At 44.6% G+C, this 27,858-nt stretch overlaps 1 protein-coding gene across 2 annotated transcripts; it reads right to left on the bottom strand.

Moving 5' to 3' along the window:
• Positions 1-597: 597 nt before the first annotated feature.
• CTCFL (CCCTC-binding factor like) lies at positions 598-27,858 on the bottom strand. 2 transcript variants are annotated; one of them, XM_029221218.1, is made up of 11 exons: positions 27,544-27,858; positions 27,334-27,459; positions 26,692-26,905; positions 22,472-22,642; positions 22,029-22,162; positions 18,801-18,921; positions 17,975-18,124; positions 15,614-15,774; positions 11,873-12,055; positions 4,319-4,442; positions 598-906 (listed from the first exon to the last, which is right to left on the bottom strand). In XM_029221218.1, exons 1-11 carry the CDS (start codon positions 27,856-27,858, stop codon positions 758-760), a joined length of 1,848 nt encoding a protein of 615 aa, XP_029077051.1. In that variant the 3' UTR covers positions 598-757. The 2 variants fall into 2 exon arrangements, with proteins under 2 accessions (XP_029077051.1, XP_029077050.1); XM_029221217.1 differs by having other exon boundaries at positions 26,692-26,890; positions 27,334-27,858.

The following is a 27,858-nucleotide window of genomic DNA, read 5'->3' as shown; positions in this document are numbered from 1 at the left end:
CTTGGCCAATTATTTTAAAAATATAAACAAAGGCGTTTTAGCAAAACAGAAGGGTGACAAACTGATATACTAATGAGCTATAACGGAATGTAATGGGGGGACTTCATACCTGCCGAAGAAAATTAGAAGGAAACAAAATCTCAAAGCGAGCCCTGCTGATCTGCCACAGTAAAAAAAATTGCTCATCACTTTCCAGTCTAATGTGAGGTTTCTCTTTTTCTACTCAGTTTTTAAAAATACCATTAGGATCCTTTGCATTGAATTTGGAACTAATTAAAAGTATTATGGTAGCTTTAAATTTTATGGATAACTCATTTGTATAAAAAAAGGACATAAAATTAGTCTTTTATGTTTAAAACTCATAATATCAGAAATATCACGGGTGTGTGCAATTCAACCTGTAGTTCCCCAGCTTTGCCTGTCTGCTGAAGCACTAAGTAGTCTACGTTATCGTGGAAATGACTATTATCCAAAAATCACTGCTCATTCATTGGGGGTCACCCTGCCAGTATCAAGTGAATGAATTCATAGGTCTGAGGTTTCATCCTCCAATTCAGGATTTGGGCCCTTTATCAAATACCTGCAGTGTTTCTGAAATACCCAACTGAAAATAGGCAAACAATTCTAGGCACTACCACAAGCTCTGGAAAAACTGTGACCATCCGCTGTCATGAATTTAATTGTTTCAAAGACAGTGCTAAACCCTCGTAACGCGCGTTAAGAAGGACACGTTGTCACACCGAACCTGGACTCCCCATCACTTCTCCATCATGGCCAGGATCATCTCACAGGTCATGTCTTCATCCGGGTCCTCGCCTCCAGCCGTGGCTTCTCCGAAGTCGATGGGAACCAGCCCTCCCGGGTACTGCTCCCCGCTCACCAGGGAGGCCTCCTCGGCAGCGGCTTCTTGGGGAAAAGGCACAGCATTGGCAAATTTAAAATAAAGCAGCCAAGAAATCAGAATTGACAGACGCTGCGATTGTATTTTGGAAACAATGGCTGAATTTTTAGCGCAGCATTTTAGAAAACAATACTTCCATTTATAGGACAGTACAAATACCCTGATCTCAACTGTTTAAGGCAGGGCTTCTCAACCCCAGCTTTAAGGCAGGGCTTCTCAACCTCAGCTCTGCAGACATTCAGGGCCGGAGGGTTCCCTGCTGTGGGAACCTGTCCTGCGCACCGTTAGGCGGTTAGCAGCCTCCCTGGCCTTGACCCGCAGGGCGCCAGAAGCACCGTCCCCCAGCTGTGGCAACCAGAAATGCCACCAGACACAGGCACCTGTGCAAAATCACCCCCCGCTGAGAACCGCGGCTTGAGGTGAATGCAGGTCCTGTGAATTACTGGCCGGACGGCTTCACAAGTCTTGTCCTGGTGCCCACGGAATGACACTGATGACATGAAAAAGGCCAGCTGCTCTCGGGACACCCGTCCCATCAGCTAATCAACATACCCCGAGTCACCTCCGAGCCAAGCGTCCTGCTAGGTACACACCATGAGCCACGCTGAGATCCGTGACCATCCCTGCCCTCCTTCAAGCAGCTTCTAAACAGTCAGCCCAACTTTGGGAGTCTCAAAACAGAGGCTCACATCCACATCCAACCCCCTACCCATTTTCCAAATTCCTCCCTGAGAAGACCCGTGGAAAGTCACTGACGAGGTACCGGGAATGAGAGACAGAGGGCCCCGCGCAGAAAAAGGTTTTTATCGCATGTGACTTCAAACTTGTTGCAACATAGTTTTGCTTACGGTTCCTTGAAGCATTTAGGAGGGGGGAGGGGGGAGAGGAATAAGACTCAGGCCTTGTGTACGAAGATGAACACAAGAGTCGCAGAGTAGGTGCCGTCTGACAGTAACTTGCAGAAATCTACCGCGGACCTGGTGGGGGACACGCTGACCCACTAACACAGCAAAAGCAAAAATGAAACGATGACCTGGAGGATGTAGGTTCACAAAAAAAAAACCCTGAAGTGCAAATCAAGTCCTGTTTCTGGCTAATACAAGTCAGGTTACTTGTCTCAATTCACACTTTGCTTTGAATACACAGCTGACCCTCTTCGATACGCAAAACGTTTTAATATATCCAGTCTTTTCATCCCTGATTTTTAAAACTGCAAGAGTTTGGCCCTTTCTGCCCTTCTGGCTCACAAACAGTCAACGCCAGCCGTGTCTCCAGGGACCTTCCCAGAGCTCGTCGACAGAACGGTCCTGTTTCAAAGACTAGTGTAAGTAAATGGGGGAGAAGGCGCACGTGGGGACCTACTCTTCATCACTAAAAAATTTTTTTTCTGTTCTTTCAATGTCAATGTCCAGAAAGCACGTTGGGGAGAGGTCAGCTCAGGATTAATGAGGGTGAGGTGCTGCCCCACAACTGCGGAGGCCGGTGCCCAGGCTGGAAGCCCTCAGGCTTGAACAATGGAGGGGCCGACGGGGCAGGGGAGAGGGGAGTCCATGGGAACAAGAGGGAGCAGAGTGGAGCTGGGAGTCCTGCCGGTGTATTTATTTTTTCTCAAGACACAAGTATATTTGAGGCTGGTGAGAAGGATCTGGCTGAACCGGACGAGCTGGCCGCTGGGGAGGGAGAAGAGAAACGTGGAGGGGTGAGCAGGTGGGAGAGGTGCCACGGGGTGTCCACGGGAGCCCGGGGCGGGCTGTGGCCTCTGCCATCCAGTTCTCCACTGGCGGACGGCACGAAGGCCTGCGGTGTGGGGCTGCACTCAGGATAAAAGGGACCACGTGTGAGCTCTCGGTGGGACATGGTAACTCCTGCAGGAGATAAAACAGGTGCTCCAGAGATGGGCCGTGGGTGCGATTCTGGATGGTTGTAACTGAGCTGGGCAGCTGTGCACCGACTGAGGACCCCTAGGTCCTGCCAGGTAACCCGCCCTCCAGGACCTGGCTCCCGCGATGCCTCCAGGGTTTGAGCTTTGCCAGGTGGGTGAGACGTGGAAAAAGAACCAGGGAGTTTGGCATGTGGACAGTTACTGAAATGAGGGACGCTGCACAGAGGGGAAAGGGACGGACTGCAGGACGCCCTGTTAAATGTGAGTTTCCGATAAACACTGAATCATTGCTTAGCATAAGTTTACCCCAGATAGTGTGTGGGATATACTCAGACGACAAAGTTATTCATTGTTTATCTGAAATTCAAATTTAACTGGGCGTGTCCTCCACTTTACCTGACAACAACCCTTGGAGGAAGGAAGAGGCTTCCAGCTCTCCGTGGGAACATTCGCAAGTCCAGGATTGGGGCTGGAATCAAAATCTAGGGAATTTAAAGGATGAGGATGCCATGCAAACATTTTCCATTTGTTTTTGCTGAAGGTTGCCTTGGTTTCCAGTCACACTCTAAGATTCTCACACGAAAGGAACAGAACAGCTGCACAGGAGCTAGGGCCTCCTCCTCGTGGAGCAGAACCTTCCACAGGGCCGACAGCGCACGGACAACCCGTGTTAACCTGGGGACTCACATCTGCTCCCCGAGGCTGGAGGGAAAAGACTGACGCCTGGAGTGGGTTGAATGGCAGCCCCGCAAAAGACACGTCCACATCCTAACCCCCAAACTGAGACTGGGACTTTATTTGGAAGAAGGGTCTTTGAAGATGTAATGAAGGCCCTCGAGATGAGATCATCCTGGATCTTCCAGGCAGGCCCTAAAGCCAACGACACGTGTCTGTATGAGACAGAAAAGGTGAGACGCAGATACAGGGGATGCGCCCACGGGCAGACAGAGGCAGAGACGGGGTGATGCAGCCACAGGCCCAGGGGCGCCTGGGCCACCGGAGGCCGGAAGAGGCAAGGAAGGGTGCCCCCCCCCCCCCCGCCCCAGAGCGTGCAGATGGAGCGTAGCCCTGCTGATGGCCTTGATTTAGGGCTTCTGCCTCCAGACCTACAAGCAAATCAATTCCCGTTGTTGTACGCCACCCAGCATGTGGTCATTTGCTGCAGCAGCCCCAGGAGATGGACACAGGCCCATAGCTCCACCAGGCACAGGGACGGTCCACCAGCACGACCAAGGACAGCGGGGGCACGTGCAGCGTCATCGCCTGGCTCTCACGTCCCGTCAGGACCCCACGTGACGGGGGGTGTGGACCCACCGGGGTCCCCAGGCTCACTTCCTCTGCGCATCCTCCCACTTCACCAACCCGCCCGTCGGGGCAGCAGCAGCAGCAATGGCTGCTGGGACCAGGCGCCTGCTGGGGTCGGACACTCAGGGTTTCTGGATGCGTCCCCTGCATAGTAACGCTCAGCACCCCGGGAAACGCACAACCAGAGAACCACCGTCAAAAGAAAACCGGATTCATTTAACAGGAGGTACCGTCTTCCTCGGCTGCCTCTTTCGGGATGGTCGGCTTCCTCATTTTTGTTCGTCTTCCTTTTTCCGAGGTGGTTGGCTTTTCTCGCCTGGAGCCACACTTTTTCAGGTGTCTCTGCATGTTATTCTGCCGGAGAAATGAGAGCACAGGGAAAGCCAGCATCACTGGGAATGGCGTGGAAAACCCACGGCTAAAGAGACGGGAAGCGGGGAGGAACGCGCGCCTTGGGTAATCTTGTACAAAAAAGATGGTTTTTTCAAAGGTGACCCTTTTCCGTTGTGTTTCGGTCTAGCCGAAACCCAGCTTATTTTTAAATATTTTTAAAGTCGTGGACGTCAATGAGAAGACAAAATTCATTTTCCTAGACTGCTTCTACTGAAGCGAGGCTTGAAAAATTCAATAGACCCTCGATTTTATGAAAATCAGTAATATACCATGGGCATTCTACTGCCCTACCAGCTTCCCTCCAGACCCACTATGCATGGAGGTATTAAGGCTGTACAACATTTGGAATTAAGAAGGCAGCTCAGAGCTTTCCTATCGAACCTAGTAACGATATATTTTTGTCTATGAACACGCAGGATGGTTTAAAATAAGTGAGAACACTTACACTAAGTCCATATGCTAAAGTAAGATACTGGCGGCATGTCATTAAATATGCTGATTATATAAAATGTGACCCCTAATTTCCACTGAGACTTCAGTGTGGTGGTCGGGGCTGTCCTGGTGCGTCGGGGGGAAGAGGAAGGATCCATATGTAAGGGGAGGGGGATGGTATTTAAATTTCTTCCATTTTATGCTTATCCATAGGCGTTGGCAAACTGCTTTTGAGCTACAACGGCAGACTTGAGTAGTTGTGAAGCTGAAAATATTTACTCTGGCCCTTTCCAGAAAAAAGCGTGCCAATCCCTGGTTTATAGGATGACGAAGTATATAAAACCAAGCCTTTTGGAGTCAAGGATTCCTTTGTGAATATGATAAAAAGCAAGGCTCCTTCCCCAGCAACGGGCATGTGTATCTCCATACACAGTCTCCCTACAACTTCACAAAGTTCATGGTTAAGAACTCCTGACACAAGTTTGGATGAGCAAACAAAACAAACAAAAACACATCCAGCCTTTACAAAGTAAGTGGGGTAAGATTTTAAGTAAATATATGGACATTTACGGCCCAGGGGGCAAAGTAATAATACAAACCTCTGTGTCAGGGAAATGTTTCTCAAGAGAGGAGGTGCCCAGTATTCTGAATCCAGAGCAGGGGGTCCTTACTGGGGAGGAGAGGGGTGGCCCTGTGACATTCTGGTATACAGATACACTGGGACCACTGTGGGCTAAAGAATGGAAGTTTGTGAATCATATACTTTTTAAAAATTAAATTGAATTTGAGTATCCAGATATACTTTCATTTATTTGTCTGTTTTTAAACATAATTTTTAAAGAGCAGTTTTAGGTTCACAGCAAAATTGAGAGGGAGGTAGATTTTCTTCCCTACAAATCCTCTGCTGTCTACCTATTCTTTCTTCCCCCAAACCCCAACCCCAAGCGACCGCTGGTCCTCTTACTGTCTCCACAGTTTTGCCCTTTCCAGAGTGCCACAGGGTTGAAATCATACGGCATGGAGCCTTTTCCGACTAGCTTCTTTCACTTAATGCACATTTAAAGTTCCTCCATGTCTTTTTTTTTTAAGATTTTTTTTGATGTGGACCTTTTTTATTTTTGCTCTTTCTAAAATATTAATTTAAATGTTTATTTCCTCTTTTACATTTTGTATTATAAACTCATTTAAAGCTACAACTTTACAAATATTGACAAGCTAATCCTAAAATTCAAATGGAAATGCAAAGGACTCGAATAGCTGTAGTTTTTGGCTGCATCCCATTAGTTTGCACACGTGCTATTCATAAGTTTTAAATATAATCTTAATTCTATTCTTGATTTCTCCTTTAGTCCTAATCATGTTATAAAAGAGTGATTTTAAATATTCAAATTTGTATTGCTGATTTAAAAACATTTTTTTGCAATGGTCAAAAACATGATCTTGCAATTTCAAGTATTTTGGAAGTTAAAGAGAAATTTGAGGTTTTCTTTATGAACAATTTTGATAAAATTTCTTCGGATTCGTGAAATGTCCCGCCCCATAACTTTGAAAGTAAATATTAACTTAAGTTTCTACCATCTAATTGTTATATTTTGCCCATTGTGTATTGTGAGGCTAAGAATGAAAACCAAGTATTTAGTCGGTAGTTCTTTCTTTATGCCTGTGCCATCAAATCTTTTTTAGAGAGAAAAGACATAGAAGTTTAACAGCTATTCTTAATGAAGAAATAGCTTCACTCCACTCGCTGTCATACAACAGCTGAGAATTTTCAACAGGAAAATAACTGGTTGCTCTCATGTTCAGAAAGGGGAGATCTGAGGAGAATTACACCATTTTCATTAACCTGGGACACTTATAATCCTTTACCCCACCAACGCTTGCTGCAGTTCATTTTGTATTACTGTGTACACTATGAATTCCTAACACAGGAAGCTAATGCAAAGTATACTGTTGTCCTCCTAGACAAAGATAATGTGCTGATAACAATGTCACTTCTTGTATTTACAAGTTCAGTGAAAGAGATGAAAGGGACACCCATTCCTCTTCTTGGGAATCACAAGTTGAATAGAAGTATTCAGCACTGGTCATGCTAGATCTCTGAAGAACTAGGCACACAAAAACCAATAAGTAACCATAAGTCCATAAATAATCATTATTTCACTTAATTAAAGTATTCACTCTTTCTAGATAACATCTTCAAAATAGAATTTTTTTCTTTGATATTAAATTTTTTTGTTGTTGTTGCCATTGTTTTGTTGGTTTCGGATTACCATAAACTTTTGTAACTTCTCTTAAAAATAAGAGTAATAATTTTCCAACTGTAATGACTAAACATTTATGCCACGCTAAATTATTACATTAAAAGCCTGCTTTTTAAATTATATAAAGGGAATTAATAAGAAGTTCTCTAACTAAAAAAATGTTTTTAATTAAAAAAAAGAAGAGTAACAACAAAAAAAGAGTGACAATGTTAGGGAGCTAATAGATTTAACGATCCTCAAAGATATAACTCCAACCTTATGAATCCGGCGTCCTTAGGGGTAGCACAGAGCCTGGCACCTAGTAAGTCCTTCACAAATTTGTGTTAAATGAGCATATGTGGCACTGTCAAAATGATGCAGTTCCAGAAAAAGCACTCTGGCGCCATCCAAGACAAATCACATACTTGCCGCGTGGTTAAGATCCCTTGACTTATCTGGTCCTCTACCAAAGCTTTTCTCTCCCTTCTTGGAAGCCCTTTTAATCCAATTCTAGTTCTCTGATGCTAACATTTTCTTTACAATCTACTAAAGAAGGAGGAGTCGGAAAGGGACAAGGGAGAAGAGGGAAAAGAAGAGAAAGGAAGGTATACAGACCACGAAACTTCTCCACCATCTCCATCTTACTGCTGTTTGCTCACAATGAGCCATCCAAAGTCCAGGAGGTTATGGTCTATGCAGGTGTTCAATCAGGCGTCTCATTGTTGATGTGGACCATTTTTAAAGCCTTTATTGAGTCTGTTACAATATTGCTTCTTTTTTATGTTTTGGTTTTTTGGCTCCGAGGCATGTGGGATCTTAGTTCCCCGACCAGGGATCGAACCTGCACCCCCTGCGTTGGAAGGCAAAGTCCCAACCACTGGACCGCCAGGGAAGTCCCTCTCCATGTCTTTTCATGGCTTGATGGCTTGTTTCCGTTTAGTGCTCAATAATATTCCACTGTCTGGATGCACCACAGTTTGTTTATCCATCCACCTACTCAAGGGAGTCTTGGTTGTTTCCAAGTTTGGGCAATTATGAGTAAAGCTGCTATAAACACCTGTGTGTAGGTTTTTGTGTGGACATAAGCTTTCAACTCTTTTGGGTAAATACCAAAAAGCACGACTGTGGAGTTGTGGGGTATGAGTATGTTTAGTTTCGTAAGAAAGTTCCAAACTGTCTTCCAAACTGTCTGCACCATTTTACACTGCAACCAGCAATGAAGAAGAATTTCTGTTGTTCCACCTCCTCACTGGCGTTTGGTGTTGTCAGTATTCCGGATTTTGGCCATTCCAATAGGTGTGTCGTGGTATCTCATAGTTTTAATTTGCATTTCCCTGATGACATATGATGGGGAACAATTTTTCATATGCTTATTTGCCATCAGTGTATCTTCTTTGGTGAGGTGTCAAAGTCCTTGGCCCATTTTTTAACTGTGTTGTTTTCTTATTGTTGAGTTTTAAGTGTTTTTTTTTTTGCGGTATGCGGGCCTCTCACTGTTGTGGCCTCTCCCGCTGTGGAGCACAGGCTCCGGACGCGCAGGCTCAGCGGCCATGGCTCACGGGCCCAGTCGCTCCGCGGCATGTGGGATCTTCCCGGACCGGGGCACGAACCCGCGTCCCCTGCATCGGCAGGCGGACTCTCAACCACTGTGCCACCAGGGAAGCCCTGCCTACTTTTTCTGTTAGCGTCCTTAGCATATGAATCATAGTTGTTTTAAGCTCCTAGTCTGATAACTCCAACATCCCTGCCATTCCTGATGCTTGCTCTGTCTCTTCAAATTGTGCTTTTTGCTGTTTGGCACGCCTTGGAATTTTTCTTTTTTTTGGATAAAAGGAGCTGCTGTAAATAAGCCTTTAGTAATGTGGTGGTGTGGGGTGCATTCTCCAGCCTGTGTTGAGGGCTCAGCCTTTTCGTGAGCCTGTGCCTCTGGGCTGTGGTTTCTCAGTTTCTTTTTTCTCCCCTCTTGGGTGGGACAGAATGTCTAGAATGGGGTGGACTTGGGTATTTCCCTTCCCCAGGTCAGTTAGGCTCTGATAAAACCCCAGCAGATTAGGCACTGGTTAACTAGTCTACCCCTAGGACAGGCCTTGGTAAGAAGAATGGTTCCTTTTCCACTCCCCCTGCAGGAAGCAGAAGGAGATTTTTTTGTTTTTTGTTTTAGATATTCGCTGTGGGAACCTTGTTAAACTCCTGGTGGTAAAACTCACAATATTGTGGGGATCCCCCTATGACTGGATCCCCCTGCACCTTTCAACACTCAGTTGTCCACACCGAGCCTCCAGCAATTCATCAGTGACAGCTCTGGTTTTCCTACACCGGCACTGGCTTCCACAGCAGTTCCTGCTTCTAAGTCTCTGCTCAGGTAAGAGGGGACTCCCTGCGTTCACCTGTCTGTGTCTCCAAGCTTGGGGGCAGCGGTTTGCCCTGTGGCCTCGCCTCTTTTATGGATCCTAAAGAGTGGTTGATTTTTCACTCTGTTCAGTTTTTTACCTGTTAGGATGAAGCAGTGACTTCCAAGTTCCTTACACATGGAACCAGAAACGGGAAATCCCTTTCTTTTATTCTTTATAAACAGCTTTATTGAGATATAATTCCCATGCCATAAAGTCCACCTGTTTAAAATGTGTAATTCAAGGTTTTTAGTTCATTCACAGAATTGAGCAACTATCCACCACAATCAATGTTAGAACATTTCAAAAAGAAATCCTATACCGTAAACACTCTGCATTCCCCCTCCTTCCAGCTCCAGGCAGCCACTAGTCTACTTTCTGTCTCTATGAATTTGCCTGTTCTGGACATTTCATCAAGATGGATCATATAATATGTAGCCTTCTGTGTCTGGCTTCTTTCGAGGTTCACCCACGTTATATAGCATGTATCAGTGTTTCACTTCTTTTTGTGGTTGAATAATGTTCCAGTGTATGGGCGGGCCACGTTTTATCTGTTCGTTAGTTGATGGACATTTGGGTAGTTTCCACTTTTTGGCTATTATGAATAATGCTGCTGTGAACATTTGTGTACAAGTTTTTGTGTGGCTATATGTTTCAACTCTTTGGGATACATGCCTAGGAGTGGAATTGCCGGGTCACATGGTAACTCTATGTTTAACTTTTTGAGGAACTGCCGGACTGTTTTACAAGGTGACTTCACCGTTTAAAAATCCCACCAGCAATGTATAACAGGTTCAGTTTTCCCACATCTTTTATTATCTGCCTTCTTTGATCACAGCCATTCTAATGGCTCGTCCTAGGGGTATCTCACTGTGATTTTGATTTGCATTTCCTTAGTGACGAATGTTTTCATGTGCCTATCGGCCATCTGTATATTTTCTTCGGAGAAATGTCTACTTAGATCCTTTGCCTGTTTTTAATAGGGTATTTAACTTTTTATTATAGTGTTGTAAACATTCTTTCTATATTCTAGATGCAAGTCCCAATGTGCTTTCTTGAATGGAAGGAGAAGTTTCAAAACTTCTGACTTCATGTTCTGAAGGATTCTGTGAGGTTGACTTACTCTTTACTCTGCTTTCTTGTTCCTCACACCAAAGGGCAGCTTCTTTACAATTTTAACTCAGTATGAATGACACTGTTTTTGGAGCACTGCCACCGCTTCTGTTTGAAATTTTCAACTAATAGCATTAACACTCCAGAACTGTCCCACACACTACCCAAAAAACACAACTACCCTACCATCTTCCTCTAAGAGAAAAGATAGTTTCTTCCATAAAAATAGTCAAGTTCAGATAATTTTAAACTTTTATAAAGTACACACATCCTCTAGGGATCTAGCTAATCACCTGTGGTGGCTTTAAAATGTCCACAAATTCTTTGGCGCTCTTTCTTTCAAAAGGGACTTTACCCCTCACCCCTTGAATATGGGCTGAATTTCTAATGAAATTAGAAAAGTAGGGTCGTGTCACTTCTAAGATTAGGGGACACTGTGGCTTCCTCCTTGCTCTCTCTCGCTCTGGTTACGAGGACACTTGAGCAGCCCAATGGAGAGGTCCACGTAGCGAGGAACTGAAGCCTCCTGCCAACAGCCATGTTGAGCACGCCATCTTAGAAGCGGTACCTCCAGCTCCAGTCACGCCATCAAATGACTACAGCCCCTGACAACATCCTGACGGCAACTCACGAGAGACCCAGAGGCAGAACCACCCAGCTGAGCCACTCCCAACTTCCCAACCCACAGAAAATGAGAGATAACAAATGTTGGTTGTCTTAAGCCACCACGTCTCGAGGTAATTTGTTATGCAATAGATAACTAATACGACACCTAAAAAAATAAAACTGAAGAGTAAATGTATTTCTGAGCACAGCACCGAGCGCCCTATTCTAAGAATATCTACAAAACATATTAAAAACTGCATTCTCTGTGAAGTAGCCTAAATCTAATCCACAGGGACAATTTTTAAAATGTTACCCTAAAAGCAGGGGTTCTTTGTAGATTGTTTGGGAGCCTGAGAAAACTCTAAAGCCATTTGCAAGATTCTGTCTGCAGGAGTGTCTTTTTTCACGGAAGGGAAACCACATGTTTATAAGATTTTCAAGAGTTTTGTGACTCCAAAAAACTAATAACCACTTTCTTAAGGCATGACAGATGCTACCTTAAATCCTGGCAAGTTTCTATAATCAGGATAAAACTGCCCAAGTGTGACACCGTGCCTGGGGACACAGGGATCTTTTCAAGGAGGATTTATTGGGACTTGAGTGAGCTTACCAAGCGGGAAAAGCCTTTGCCACACCTGGGGCATTTGTAAACAGTCGGGACGAAAGTTGTATCGTGGTATTTCTTGAAGTGCACGTTTAGAAGTTGCTTCTGTTGGAAACGTCTATTGCAGGAGAGGCAGGCAAACGGCTTCTCTCCAGTGTGGGTACGTATGTGAACTGTCATATGACGTTTCTAGAAGGGAAGGAAAACAAATGGCTGAGCTACTGACAGGAATTTTTTAGCATCAGACGTTATTTACTGTATACCTTTTTTTTTTTCCCTCCCCAAAGATGTGTGCATTTTTAAGAAAAAACAAAGCAAACGCATTCTTGACACAGCACTACGGTGGAAGTAGCGCGGTCTGGCCTCTAGGAAACAAGCTTACACAGTCCCTGCCATCAGGTTACCAAGTTCTCACGATTACTCCCAGCTGGTCCTACAGTCCCAGGAGGGATGCAGTAGAACATACCTTGGGGAGTGAAACCGTAATCAATTTCCCCTCCAAAAGAGCTTATGTATTTGCAGCCCTATTTCTATAATTATTTGCCATGATCTGAGTTTACAAAGGGCAGATGGAATCTGCAAACTTGAAAATCTATTGTTAGAGTTTCAACTCAGCAGACTTTTGGGGTCTGAAGGACATTAAGCATCTAAACATTTTCCTGGCTACTTCCTGATAGTGTTACAAATCTTCATATCGATTTAAAAGCATAGTGGGGGACTTCCCCAGTGGCACAGCGCTTAAGAATCCACCTGCCAACGCAGGGGACACGGGTTCGAGCCCTGGTCCGGGAGGATCCCACATGCCGCGGAGCAACTAAGCCTGTGAGCTACAGCTACTGAGCCTGCACTCTAGAGCCCGAGAGCCACAACTACTGAGCCCATGTGCCACAACTACTGAAGCCCGCATGCCTAGAGCCCGTGCTCCGCAACAAGAGAAGCCACCGCAATGAGAAGCCCACACACTGCAACAAAGAGTAGCCCCCGTTCACTGCAACTAGAGAAAGCCCATGTGCAGCAGTGAAGACCCAACGCAGCCATAAATAAATAAATAAATTCCTTTTTTTTTTTTAAAAAAAAAAAAGCATTTGGGTGAAAATAATTGTTCTTGGCAAAGAAATCGCCAAAAATTTTAACTAAGATTTATATGAGTAAATCATTTGGGGCATCAGGACAAGAATATAGAGACAGCCAAGCAAAAGTACACATTTTTTTTGTTTCTTTTTTTTTTTTTTTTGCGGTACGCGGGCCTCTCACTGCTGTGGCCTCTCCCGTTGCGGAGCGCAGGCTCCGGACGTGCAGGCTCAGCGGCCATGGCTCACGGGCCCAGCTGCTCCGCGGCATGTGGGATCTTCCCGGACTGGGGCACGAACCCGTGTCCCCTGCATCGGCAGGCAGACTCTCAACCACTGCGCCACCAGGGAAGCACCAAAAGTACACATTTTATTTGTTTTACTTAAAATGGCATGATTATTCAGATGGAATATACGACCACTTCTGCATTACTGTTAATGCCCTAACTGATGGCCTTCCTTGCAATCTTTCTCTCATGAACATACACCTCCCCGCCACACACCTTTCAGCTCATCCCTCTCTCCCAGGTAAGCATCACCTGGTCTCCTGCTGGGAGTCGTGGTCCAACCTGGGAGGGCTGCTCTCCAGGACCAAAGCGGCTCAGTGCACCCAGCAGTGCTCCAGCCTCATCCCTGGTCTCCAGGTACCCCTGTCTGCTCTCTGCTCCCCAAACACCTGGGGCTCTATCCTCCCTGGGACCACCTCCCAAGTCTCATCCATCTTCCAGGAAGCTCTCTTAGTTGATTTACACAAATTTGAGCCTGAGGCATCCAAACAGTCTAAACCTCAAAATCTATGAGAAAAACGCACTCTCTTTTATTCAAAGCATATGCTATTTCTAGCCCACACTTTGAAACACAATAAGAACTGACCTCCACCTTCAGTGACCAGCGGCAAAATATTCACAGTAGCGCACAATGCTTCAAAACCGCTGTTGAGTTCTCCAGCTTTTGGTCTTAGGACCCATTATACTCATAAAAAATCATGGCCAACTCCAAGGAGCTTTTGTATATGGGGATGATATCTATTAATATTGACTGTATTAGAAATCAATCGAGAAATTAAAAATATAAAAAATATTTATCAATTCATTGAAAAATAACAACAAACCAACTATGTTAACATACCTCTGTAAATGTCTGTTATCTATTTTTAGATTTTTATTTATTTATTTATTTTTTGCGGTATGCGGGCCTCTCACTACTGTGGCCTCTCCCGCTGTGGAGCACAGGCTCCGGACACGCAGGCTCAGCGGCCATGGCTCACAGGCCTAGCCGCTCTGCGGCACGTGGGATCCTCCCGGACCGGGGCATGAACCCGTGTCCCCTGCATCGGCAGGCGGACTCTCAACCACTGCGCCACCAGGGAAGCCCTATTATCTATTTTTTTTAAAAACAAAAACACTAATGTCTCGCCTCATATATAAGATGGCACTATTTGGGACATACTTGTATACAAAAGTATTTGTTGTTTACCTGAAATTCAAATTTAACTGGTCATTATCTATTTTTATTTCTAAGTCTGGCAACCTTATTCAAAGGAAATAGCTTCTGCCTTCGGTCTGTAGGGGTGTGTTATTGTGGCCGAAATAGATGAAGAACATCTGCTCTCCCAGATATGTAGTTGGGAAAGGGAGCAGAATTTTTATCGTTTTTCCTCAAATAATTGCGGGTATTCTTCTCTATTACACCAGCATTCAACAAGTGGTAATTTCTTAAAAGTTGGTTAAAATGTGGGACCTGAAACCACACCAGTGAACTTTTTGTACTTTGTTATGTTAAAATGTGTTGCTCTTTTTATACTTAGAATGGATCTTTTACCCATGCATGATTTTGTAAATAACAGGTGGGTTATTACATGATTTTGTAAATAACAGGTGGGTCATTTGGAAACCATCAGAAGCTCTGAGTTAAAAAGAGCTTCTAGGTGTTGAGTGTATACTATTAAAAATGCTTTCTTAAAATCACTTCAGTCTCATTTGAAAAGTCTTAAGTATTAGAAAGCTGCCAGGTTCACGCTGATGGATGTAAGTTTTCCAAGTGGGAACTGCTTTCTTGGCAACCCATTTTCCTTGACATGGCAGGATCACTTCATTTGCTTTCAAGAGAACGTCTACCAAATACCCAATAATGGAATAAGTAGAGTTTGTCATCTGTTCTTTCAAGAAAAAATAGTGATTCACGAAAAGGTGGCTAGTTGAGCTGGCAACTCAAAAGTCCCACGGATGCCTCCTCCAGATGACCACCGTGCTTTGGAGGACAGCGGAGGTGCTTTATGCCAACTTCGTAGTTCATCACGCAGACTATTAAAAAGAGCATTCAGGGTCAATCAAGATGGAATAAAGTGAATAACTTTCACGGCTTTGTCAAGGACATTCTTAAGTAAACTGCCCTTCCTTTTTGCTGCCAGTGCACGAAGAACAAGAACACAGTGGTCCTGCTTGGTGTGGCCGCACTGACTCACATTAAAGCAGCTCCACTGTTCTTGCACCATCAGTGCCAATGTCACCTAGTGAAAAGGGCAAATAATGTGTTGGCATTACAACTAGTTAATAACAGTGATCTTGATCTTATGATCCTGATTGGTTTCAAGGACCTCTAGGGGTCTGTGAGCCACACTTTAAGAACGCTTGCTTTCAACTCTTGGCTCCTCCCCAAAGTGCCTGAAACACAGTACCTGCTTGCAGGCGTAGCTGCAGTGTTCACAGTTGAACCTCTTCTCGTTTTTGTGAGTTTTCTGGTGCTGAATGAGAGCATAGCGCTCGTGGAAGACAGCAGAACAGTAGCGGCACTTCATCTCTGCAGCTTCGTACGTATGCAGCTTGAGCAAATGGACACCTAAAAGAGTAACAGAACATCACGTGGGAGAATAGGGTTACTTTCTGTGAGGCCGATTTCCCCCTACGCTCCAAATAGGGTTTCTCACCCTTGCTACTACAGGCAGACCTCGGAGATACTGCAGATTCCGTTCCAGACCATCACAATAAAGTGAATCACATGGATTTCCTCGTTTCCCACTGCGTATAAAAATTTACGTTTACGCTATACCGTAGTCTGTTAAGCGTGCAGTAGCACTATGTCTAAAAAACAATGTACATACTTTAAACATACTGCTAAAAAATGCTAATCGTCATCTGAGCCTTCAGCAAGTGATCATCTTTTTGCTGGTGGAGGGTTTGAAATATTGCGAGATTTACCAAAATGTGACATGGAGACCAGAAGTGAGCAAATGCTGTTGGAAAGATGGTGCCAACAGACTTGCTCAACGCAGGGTTGCCACAAACCTTCAATCTGTAAAATACGCGGTACCTGAGAAGCACGAGAAAGCAAAGTGCAATAAAACGAGGTCTGCCTGTATTAACACTTGAGGCTGGCTAATGCCTTCCTGGGTGGGTGTCCTGTTTTCAGCAGCATCCCTGGCCTCTACCCTCTAGTGTGCCAGTAGCATCCCTTCCTCCCCACTTGTGACAACCGAAGTGCCTCCAGACACTGCCAAATGTCTCCTGGGAGGTAAAATCAGTCTCAGCTAAAAAACTGCTGCTCTAAATGCACATCACACTGACATCTCATTTTAACATTCGTTCATACAGAGTCAAGCGTTACATAAGCTAGGGCATATTGGACCTAGTGTGTTCATTTAACAAAGCACTTGGAGAACCTTACGGTGTGGGCGGACTTTTAGGATAATGTTAAGATGGTTTTACATAACAAAGATATAACTTCAGTATTCTGGCTTAAAATAAAAGCCCCGACGTTCTGTTAGAGGCCAGTGCTCTGTTTTTTCCTACGTCGTACTTGAGAGGCGCGCTCTAGGATAATTTCTGCTCAACTAGGTCTAAAGCATGGTGGCTTTGTGATCCTTTGTGTAAGACGTCTCTGCAGGGCAGAGGTACACACCTCATACGTGCCGACTCGGTCATTTAAAGAGCTTGGTGTCTCATACAGTGTCAGGAAGGAAGACTTAGCTTGTGTACAAAGCACCTTACGGGTACATGGAGGTATAGGGAGTGCGCCACCGACTTGGATGGGACATGACCTGTATTTCTTTGCCGTGGTGTCGAAAATGTCCTTTCTCGGCAACTGGCTCAAGACTCTTGTGCTCTACAGGGTCTCACTGGGCTGTGTTTTGCAACTGACAAAGGATCTGGACGCAAAGTTAAGACTTCATTAAACACCTTTACCCTTTCAGAAATGTTTGCAAATGTTTGTGCCTCTCATCTCCAGAATTTCTCTGGGCAAACCAGGGACTCTATTTCTGCCGACATATTCTGAGTGTCACAGTGTTGTGTGTTTTAGAAAGAAGAAAATGAGAGACCAGGAACCCTGAAACAAAGGAGAGGGGCTGGTTCACTCACCGTCACCTCCACCACCGCCCCCGGCTAAGTAGGGCCGGTTTCCCCTGCAGGCGAGATACAATCCCAGCTCCCAGTCTGGCACTCGGAACTGCTCAAGGTGCCTCGTATCATTAGGAGGGTTCACCTTGTCACAGTACGGATTTCACGTCACGTGAAGCGGGCTCTTTTACTGAAGCAAGTTCCTTATGGGAAGAACCATGTCTTGCTTCCACCCTCGGTTCCCAGAATTGTTTAGGATCACAGCAAGGGTTTAAGAAAAATTTGCTGAGTGTCATGGGAGAGATCATTTAATAGAGAGTCAGAACCTGCAATCAGGCCACCTCCTGGCACCTGGTCACGAGACTCTGGGGCAGTTCGCTTTTTGTCCCTTATCTGCTTCGTCATCTGTAAAAACAGGCCCACTATGGAATAAAATAATATCCGGGGAAGCCCTTTATGAGCTCAAATGCCCTTGAGAGCTCATCTGTGTACCTGGACCGGGCCTGGGCCAGACTCTGAAACTGCACTTACGAGATCTAGCCACAAGATGGCATCACAGGACGTCCGGAAAAAAAACAAACACACACCCAGGAGCAGCTCCTGAATCCCGCTGCCTCCCTGGAATCAGGCCCAGGGCTCCACAGGCTTCCCGAAGAGCCGGCCCACGGGGCAGCTAAAGGAAGTTCTCTAAGCCAGACACTCACGCAGGTCGCTCTTCCTTGCAGTGACGGTGTCACAATGCGGGCACTGGTACTTGGGGACGTTCTCGCCGTGCTTCTGCAGGACGTGTATCTTCATGGTCCCGCTCTGGGTGAAGCGTGCGTGGCAGATGTGGCATTCGTAGGGCCTCTCACCTGGGACACGGATGACAACAACGACCCTCCGCCGAGGGGCTTCACCCCGAAACCCCTGGTGCTCCCCAAAGGACACCTGGAGCTGAAAGCCTTTCTTTCCCCCCCAAGACTCCCTTTGCAACTCCTTTCCCATATGTTTAACCCCCAACTAGGGCCAGGCTCCTAAATCAAGCCCGGACAACGTGATGTCCAGCTGTGTGGACAGCAGCCCAGATGGGCGACTCTCCTAACATCTGGTGGTACTCACAGTTCAAGACCCACATCTAGTTCCTACCCTTGGTGTAAAGAACCCAGAAGCACACATAATCATAGTCCTTATACAACAAAATATAAAGACAGTGCTTTACGAAATCGGTACACTTTGTTTTTCGTTTTGCCTTAACGTTGAAGGATGAATTAAGGTGCCGACTTTGAAAAACCTGGAAAACCTATGGGAGCAAATAGTTGACGGTGTTTACTCTTCACAGTGGGGTCACCACGGGGTATTTACGTGCTGTGTTTATGTGTTGAATTACGCTCCCTTAACGCTAAATAAATGCAGAGGCAACATCCCTGTGTCAAAACTTCGCTTTGACGTTCAAGCTCTAATTCTGCACCGAAGATAACTTTGACAAGGTCACTTGTAAGAAGGAAACTACGCTTTACTTATTTGGCCTTAAGCGTGAGAAACTTTTACCGGAATGCGTCCTCATGTGCCGTTTCACCTTGTAGGCGTCTTTGCCGGCGTAGCTACAGAGATGGCACTGAAAGGGGCGTTCGCCCGTGTGCGAACGGATGTGGCGCTTCAATTTACTTGCCTGATAAACAAATGAAAGATATTTATTGCAACAGAAACTTCAAACTTGTGGCGTCTTCGATAAAGCAGCGTTATAAAAGATATCTAAACGAGTCCGATCTTAACAGCAGAGCCTACCTGCCACCCTGGAGAAAACCTGCTAAAGCCACTGCTGCTTCCTTTCTGTGGCGGATGACGCTCTGCATTTGATGTGTGTGCATAAGACCCTCGGGCGATAATGAACAGGACGTTCAAGAGACTCTCACCTCAGCTTCACTTTACAAAGGAAAATGGAAATCTAGCTGCTCCGTGGCATCCACAATCTTATTTTCATTTCTAAGGCAACGGCCTCTCAACAGCTGCAAAGTTTAGATCATGCTGCGGAAGTGCAGAGGCCAGAACATTTTTTGCTTTGCATAAACAGAGAAACTTGAAAACATGAGCTCTTGAATGGACCGACACCTGTCGGAGGCACTTCACAGTTCCAAGTTCTGTGGACCCTAAACGGCCCAGGGATGGAGGAACACCTTCCTTGCCATTAAGAATAGATTCTACGCGGGGACTTCCCTCGTGGCTCAGGGGTTAAGAATCCGCCTGCCAATGCAGGGGACACGGGTTTGAGCCCTGGTCCGAGAAGATCCCACATGGTGCGGAGCAACTAAGCCCGTGTGCCACAACTACTGAGCCTGTGCTCTAGAGCCCACGAGCCACAGCTACTGAGCCCACGTGCCACAACTACTGAGCCCGTGAGCCACAACTACTGAGCCTGTGCTCTAGAGCCCGCGTGCCACAACTACTGAGCCCGTGTGCTGCAACTACTGAAGCCTATACGCCTAGAGCCTGCGCTCCGCAACAAGGGAAGCTACCGCAATGAGAAGCCCGCGCACCGGAACGAAGAGTAGCCCCCGCTCGCGGCAACTAGAGAAAGTCCAGCACAGCAACGAAGACCCAACGAAGCCAAAAATAAACAAATAAATAAATTTATATATATAAAAAAGAATAGGTTCTACGCGGTAGCAGTTTGTAAGAACTTTTAAGTAGAAGAAAATACATTCTAATTTGATTACATATCGTAGGCAATTAGTTAAAAGGCAAACATGCCCATTTTATCATGTTTTGGGCCTATTGTAGTGACCTTCTAGGACTGTTCTTATTCTGTATTCATTTATTTCAGGCTCTTTTCTACCTTTAGCAGAAACAGAGGTAATGAACCATGCTTGGGCTACAGACGTGGGAAAGCCCTCAGCAGCCTGTCTGTGATCTTAGGAAGGCTTCACTCGGCCTGCTTCCCTCGTGTGCAGCAAAAGTACCCAGAAGCCTAAAGAACATTCAAGGACAAAGGAAGACTTGGAATGGAAAACAGGACCCAAACCAAAAAATTTAGCTTAGATTTTTAGAAGAAAAAAAGATATCTTTGAGTGTATCAGAAAGCAAAACAAAAGGAATTTTAAAAATTGTAGCATGAGAGGTTTGATAAATGGAGTGGTGTGCATGATCAAAGAAGGCTGTGTGTAAGCCTTCTCTGGACAGCTTTGAACGGTAGGAGGGGGAGGGAGGGGAGTTCAGAAGTTGGGGTACTCTGCATCCCAGCTTCACACATTCCTGCTGGCATATGTGTAAAGGGGTGGCATCAGAGTGGGGGGCTTTGGCTACTCCCCCTTAGAGCAGACCAGCATGCTAGGACTTGGAAGATGCAAAAAACAAGGTGATGGCAGAAACAGAGGGTCCATATGTCGAGGTCGACCCTGGAGAAGGGTCTCAGCGAACGTGGGAAATTTGTGCTGAGAACTGGCAGGACACCAACCAAACGTCTATTCTAGGCTTAGGATTCTCAGATGGCTTTGTTCTTTGAAACCCTCATTTTGTGTTTTCAGCGTACAGTTTCAACCTTTAACTCAGATGACAAATAGTTTTTAAAAATAGTTATAGCAAAAAAAAAAATTATTTTTTTGGAATCAAATTCTGCCCTGTGAAATTTCCTAGTTGATGAAACGCAGTTTCATCACTACTGCATTTAAACTTTAGCCATCCCCTTTAACTCAGTTCAATTCAAGTGTATCGTCCTTTCCCAATGGGGCTCAAAATCAGGACCCAGCATGCGCTCTGCTAGATAGTGGCGTTCTTAAAGATTAATTGTACAAAAGTGACACTCAAAAGTAAATATAGGGCTTCCCTGGGGGCGCAGTGGTTGAGAGTCCGCCTGCCGATGCAGGGGACGCGGGTTCGTGCCCCGGTCTGGGAAGATCCCACATGCCGCGGAGCGGCTGGGCCCGTGAGCCATGGCCGCTGAGCCTGCGCATCCGGAGCCTGTGCTCCACGACGGGAGAGGCCACAACAGTGAGAGGCCCGCGTACTGCAAAAAAAAAAAAGTAAATATACCGTTCTGTTGTTTCACTGAGGGTGTGCTAAATCTGTTGGAAGGTATAAAGAAACTGATCTAGTTGAAATGAACATGACTTATAACTGAAGATTTAAAAAGTTGGCCTCTGTCATTAAGAGTGGAACTGGCCATGTTTAAACCTTTTTTTTTTTTTGCTGTACGCGGGCCTCTCACCGCTGCGGCCTCTCCCGTTGCGGAACACAGGCTCCGGACGCGCAGGCTCAGCGGACGTGGCTCACGGGCCCAGCCACTCCGTGGCATGTGGGATCTTCCCGGACCGGGGCACAAACCCATGTCCCCTGCATCGGCAGGCGGACTCTCAACCACTGCGCCACCAGGGAAGCCCGGCCATGTTTAAATCTTTAAGCACATTGCTTTGTATCAAATCAAGTGCCACTGAGGAAAGCTCAAAACTCTCAGCGAACATTCAGATTGGGTCTCTGTTCTGTCAGAACAAATACACTTTGATTTTGTGGAACGAGTCCTACAAAGAATGCAGGGTAGAACTTTTTAACAAATATGAGAATTATTTCTCAAGGACCACAGATTATTTGTAATTTGTACAGCTCTGCATACTGCTTTCACTAGTCAGTAATCAAAGAAATCACATTTAAAAAATTAAATTTAGGAAACAAAATGAGTATTGTTTCCGGCAGAGATGTTACAAGAGAGTCTACTGGTAGTCTGACTTACTGACTGTTACAGCAGCTTCTTAATAAAACACTACGAAACTTGAAGAGTGAACTTACCTCTACGCTAGCGTACGCACACATGGAACATTTAAAGGGCTTCTCGTGAGTGTGTTTATAACGTCTGTGTCGGGCACGTTCTCCACTGGTGACAAATGCCATGTCACAGTCATCACACTTGTAGGGCCTGGTTCCTGTAAAATCACATAGTTTATTCTTTTAAGCAAGATTTAGCCACAATTTTCCTAGGGAATCATAACTTATTAGTGGCACTCAGTCTCAAAATGCTTTAAAAATTAAGAGGCTCTTTAAACCACAAATGTCCCGGAAAGATATGAGAAAAATCTTGGGAGCATCCAACGTTTTTAACTAAAATTGAAGAAAAAAGACAAAATTAAAGTCTAAACAAATGCATTATTTTAATATACAAACAGATGGATTTGCAATCTTACCTAAGCCTCAACACACATCATTCAAGGTAAACGTCCCTCTCAGCTGTTTACCTGTATGGGTGTTGATATGATTCCGAAGGACAGTAACAGTACGGAAAGCTTTCAGGCAAAGGTGACACGTATAGGGCTTTTCATTGGTGTGAGTTTTCATATGACGATTCAAACTCGAAATTCTAGAAGAGGTGAACGTGCAGATGTCACAGTGGAAGGTTCGTTTTACTTCTGTAGGAGGGAGAGACAACATTTATGTATTTGTAAAAACCTTTCTTTAGGTCTTCAAGTTCCACTTAAATACAAAGTAACTACACACATCCTTTTCTCACCTAATGTGGTAACTGAACAAAAGGTGCTCCATGCAAATGGTAAGCAAAAGAAAGCTGGGTGGCTATACTAATAGACAAGACAGACTTTGACAAAAATTGTTACAAGAGACAAATAAGAACATAATGCAATGATAAAAGGGTCAAACCATCATGAAGATATAACAATTATAAACATACGTGAACCTAATAACAGATCCCCAAAATACTTGAAGCAAAAACTGAAAGAACTGAAAGTAGGAAGAGATGCTTCAATAACAGTTGAGACTTCAATGCCCCACTTTCAACAATGAAGAGAACTAGACAGAATATCATCAAGGAAACAGAAGACTTAAACAACATTATAAACGAACTGGACAGAAGAAACAGCTATAGAACACTCCACTCAACAACAGGAGAACATACATTCTTCTCAGGTACATAGGGTACCTTCTTCAGGAAAGACCATATGGTAAATCAGAAGACAAGTGTCAATTAATTTTAAAAGACAGAAATAATTTGCTCTCTGACCATTATGGAATGAAGTCAGAAATCAATAAAAGAAGGAAATTTGTAATATTCACAAATATATAGAAGTTAAACAACACACTCCTAAAGGACCAATGGGTCAAAGAAGAAATCACAAAGAAACTGTAAAATACTTTGAGATGAATAAAAGTGAAAACATGGCATACCAAGCTTACAGGATATAGCTAAAGTGCTCAGAAGGAAACTTTTAATTGTAAACACTTACATTAAAAAAGAAAAAATATTTCAGATCAATAACCTAACTTTACATCTTAAGGAACAAGAAAAATAAGAGAAGTCTAAACTCAAAGCTAGCAGAAGGAAGAAATAATAAGGATTAGAGTGAAGATAAATGAGATAGAAAATAAGAAAACAGCAGAGAGGACCAATGAAACTGAAAGTTGGTTCTTTTAAAAGATCAACATTGACACTTTCTCTAGACTTGTAACCAAAAAAAAAAAAAAGATAAGTCAAATAACTAAAATCAGGAAGCAAAGTGTACTACCAACCGTACAGAAATAAAAAGGACTGTAAGAGAATACACAGATGTGTGCCAATAAACTAGAAAACCTACACAAAATGGAAAATTCCTAGAAACACACAAACTACCAAAAACTGACTCAAGAAGAAATAGAAAATCCAAATAGCCCTACAATCAGTAAAGAGATTGAGTCATTAATCAAAAAAGTTCAACAAAGAAACCCCCAGGGCCAGATGGCATCATTGGAGAATACCACCAGACTTAAAGAATTAACAGCAATCTAAAACTCTTAAAAAACATCTAAACTCTAACATCTAAAACTCTTAAAAAAAAAGAGAGAGAAGAGTAGGAAACACTTCCCAACTCATTTCATGAGGCCAGTATTACTCTGATACTGAAAAAAAAGACACCAAAACAAAACTATAGACCAATATCCCTTATGAATACCGATGCAAAAATCTTCAACATACTAGCAAACCAAATCCAGTAGCATACTTAAAAGACTGTGCACCTTGACTACGTGGAATTTATCACAGTAATGGAAGAGAGGTTGAGCAGATGGAAATCAATCAATGTAATACACCAAACTGACAAAAGAAAGGGAGAAAAAGCCCTACATGATCATCTCAATAGGTACAGAAAAAGCACTTCACAAATTCCAACACCCTTTCCTGATGAAACACTCAACAAACTTGGAATAGAAGGTTTTGGGGTTGAGTTGTGTTCCCCAAAAAGATCCGTTGCAGTCCTAATGGCAAATATCTATGAATGTGACCTTACTTGCACATAGGGTCTTTGAAGACAATTTCAGATGATCATACTGGACTAGGACGGGTCCTAATCCAATATGACTGGTATCCTTATAAGAAGAGAACAGAGACACAGAGACACATGGAGAACTTTATGTGACAACAGAGGCAGAGACTTGGAGGGATGCATCTACAAGCCAAGGATGCCGTGGTTGCTGTATCGGCAGAAGCTAAGAGAAAGGCGTGGAACATATTCTCTTTCAGAGCCTTCCGACAGAGCATGGCTGTATCAACACTGATTTCAGACTTCAGCTTCCAGAGCTGTGACAGAATATGTTTATTTATTTATTTATTTATTTTTTTAAGATGTTGGGGGTAGGAGTTTATTAATTATTTTATTTTTGCTGTATTGGGTCTTCGTTTCTGTGCGAGGGCTTTCTCTAGTTGTGGCAAGCAGGGGCCACTCTTCATCGCGGTGTGCGGGCCTCTCACTATCGCGGCCTCTCTTGTTGCGGAGCACAGGCTCCAGACGCGCAGGCTCAGTAGTTGTGGCTCACGGGCCCAGGTGCTCCGCGGCATGTGGGATCTTCCCAGACCAGGGCTCGAACCCGTGTCCCCTGCATTGGCAGGCAGACTCTCAACCACTGCGCCACCAGGGAAGCCCTGTTTATGTTGTTTTAAGCCACCCAGTTTGTGGCATTTTGTTATGGCAGCCCTGGGAAGCTGATACAGGTACCAATTTAAAAATGGGCAAAGGATTTGAATAGACATTTTCGAAGAAGACACACCAATAGCCAATAACACATGAAAAGATACTCAACATCATTAGTCATTAGGGAAATGCAAATGAAAACCATAATGGGATACCCCTTCACACTCACTAGGATGGCTGTAATTTTTTTAAATGGAGAATAGTGAGAATGTGGAGAAAGTGGAACCCTCCTACATCGCTGGTGGGAATGTAAATTGGTGCAGCTCTGCAGCTCCTCAAATAGTGAAACATAGAGTATCCAGCAATTCCACTCCTAGGTATACACCCAAAAGAACTGAAAACAGGTGTGCAAACAAAAACTTGTCCATGAATATTCATAGCAGCACCATGGACAATAGCTAAAAGGTCAAAACAGCCTAAATCTGGATCAACAGATCACTGGATAAACAGAACATGGTGTGTATCCACACAATGGAATGTTATTCAGGGGTGAAGGAATGAAGTACCGACACATGCTACGACGACGTGGATGAGCCTTGAAAACGTTATGGTATGTGAAGGGATCCAGACACAAAAGGCCATGTGTTACCTGCGTATGATTCCATTTAAATGAAATGCCCAGAAGTGACTGTTTGATGGGTACACTTTTCTCTTTAGGGTGATAAAAATATTCTGGAATTAGACAGTGGTGACAGAATTGTGAATATATTAAAAAACCTGAAAATGAGCTAGGAGCTGGGAATTTGGGGGTACAATCTCTTGACTTAAATATATGAGAAACTAATATATAGCAAAGGTTACGAATGCAACCAGCTACTGAAGCCAGAGGCAATCAGCCTAAATGAATAACGTTAACCACACGTAAGGAGAAGGGACAGTGGTCGCAGTGTGGCTTTCTAAACTGAGTCTCTTTCTAACCCCGACTAGCTGTTGCTAGAAGGAGGAAACAGCCGAGGGTGGCCAGATATGACTTCTTATAAATGAGCTAAAAGTTGAGACTTCAAGGGTGAACTCTCTTGATTTAAATAAGGGAGAAAAACTAATACTTTAAAAAAAAGCTGAACAAATACTTTCCGAGGGTCAGAGTCATCCTCTTTCCTGGCCTCGCCTAAACATCCCCTCCCCTTAAAGGGAGCCTCTGCTGCCCTCTGGGCATCACTCCTTCCTTCTCCAGGGCCTGAAGCACTTGCTCTGGTCTCTGTCAGACCCCCTAACCCCCCGGGGATGCAAACTAGGGAGCAGATGGGGCCCAAATTTCTATTTATGTGCACGGCCCTTTTCGGGAGCCTCTGTTCTATGCTTTCAAAACATCTGCGCACAAGATGCAAAACTCTTTTGGATTTGACTCACAATACAGAACGTTAGCTCAAAACTTCTCCCATTTCCTGACATTCTGAAAGCGACTAAGGCAACCACTTCAAACTTCAACTACCATCCCCTTCCCCTAAAGAGAATCAGCAGCCCTGTTGTTTGAAGAGTCTCTTACAAAGGAACTGGCCTACCCTTCGTCTTTTTTTGACTTTCTGTAGCGTTGGCTTCTTCAACATGTGCTTGACCCAGCGCAGGTTTCTCAATATTTAAGGGTGAAATTGTCAGAACAATTTCAACTCTTCCTTCATCTCCTGGGCTCACTTCCAGAAGAGAAAACTGCCCTTCTGTTTCTTCACTGGATCCACCTTCAGCCAGCAGCTGTTCCTCTTCCTGACCTTTCTCAAGCTAATACATAAAAACAGGTATTCAAACAAGTACAATACTATTAATTACAGCCTGATTCAACTCTTTGCTTTGATGAAACCATAGAATCCATAGAGAAAAACACAAATTAAAGAAGCACAAAAGATTGTCCATTGCAACCAAAATGCTTAAACTGTAATTACTAAGCATCAAGGGTCTCGGTGGTGAAACAGAATACAATTTAAAAACTCGATGCATCTCATCGTATTCTAATTAGTGTAACTTTTTAAACTCTTCAAAAACAACATGAGGTCCCCCAAGATTTTCCTGGGAAGTATTTTTACTGTATTTAATTTTAAATTGCAAAGTTTAAACTGCTTGTCCATACATAATACTGCATGAAGGGTAACTCTAAAAAACAGTTTTCTGGCTTCCTCCCCTGCCCCCCATTTTATTAAAGCCAGTTGTACCTTTATAGATCCAGAGCTTTCTGCCAGGCTCACTGCACGCTTACTGTCTTCACTGGCCCTGGTCACTTTCTCCTCCAGAACATGAAACTGCATCACCTCCACCTCCTGCAGCAGGTACACCTCCTCCTGGATGCTAATGGTGACACACTGGTGCGGGCTCTGCTGGGACCCGTCCCCACGCCACACCCGTGACTGCAGCCCACTACCAGCCTGCACCTCTTCCTGGCCCTGTGGTGCCAGATCCCGCAGCTCCGCATCTTCGGAGGTCAAGTGCACCATCTGCAGGGTCAGGATGTGCTTCTCGCCCTCCTCCGGGATGGCCAGCAGGAGCTCCAGCTCGCCCCCTGGGATCTTGGCCTGGAGGGCCCCGTGGGTGCTCTCGGCCTCTAACTCTTCAGAGCTTGGGTGTTCCCTCGCTCTGCACACCCCTTCTTCTTCCTCCTCCAGGGCTTTTTCTGTTATCAACTCTGGTTCTTTGCTTTTGGTGAACTGCTCCGGAGGGACAGAGATCTCGGTCCCTGCCAT

This window comes from Monodon monoceros, unplaced genomic scaffold (assembly GCF_005190385.1).
Source record: "Monodon monoceros isolate NGI ecotype Baffin Bay Population unplaced genomic scaffold, NGI_Narwhal_1 Super_Scaffold_13, whole genome shotgun sequence".
NCBI lineage: Eukaryota > Metazoa > Chordata > Mammalia > Artiodactyla > Monodontidae > Monodon > Monodon monoceros.
This window is presented reverse-complemented; position numbering and strand designations above follow the sequence as displayed.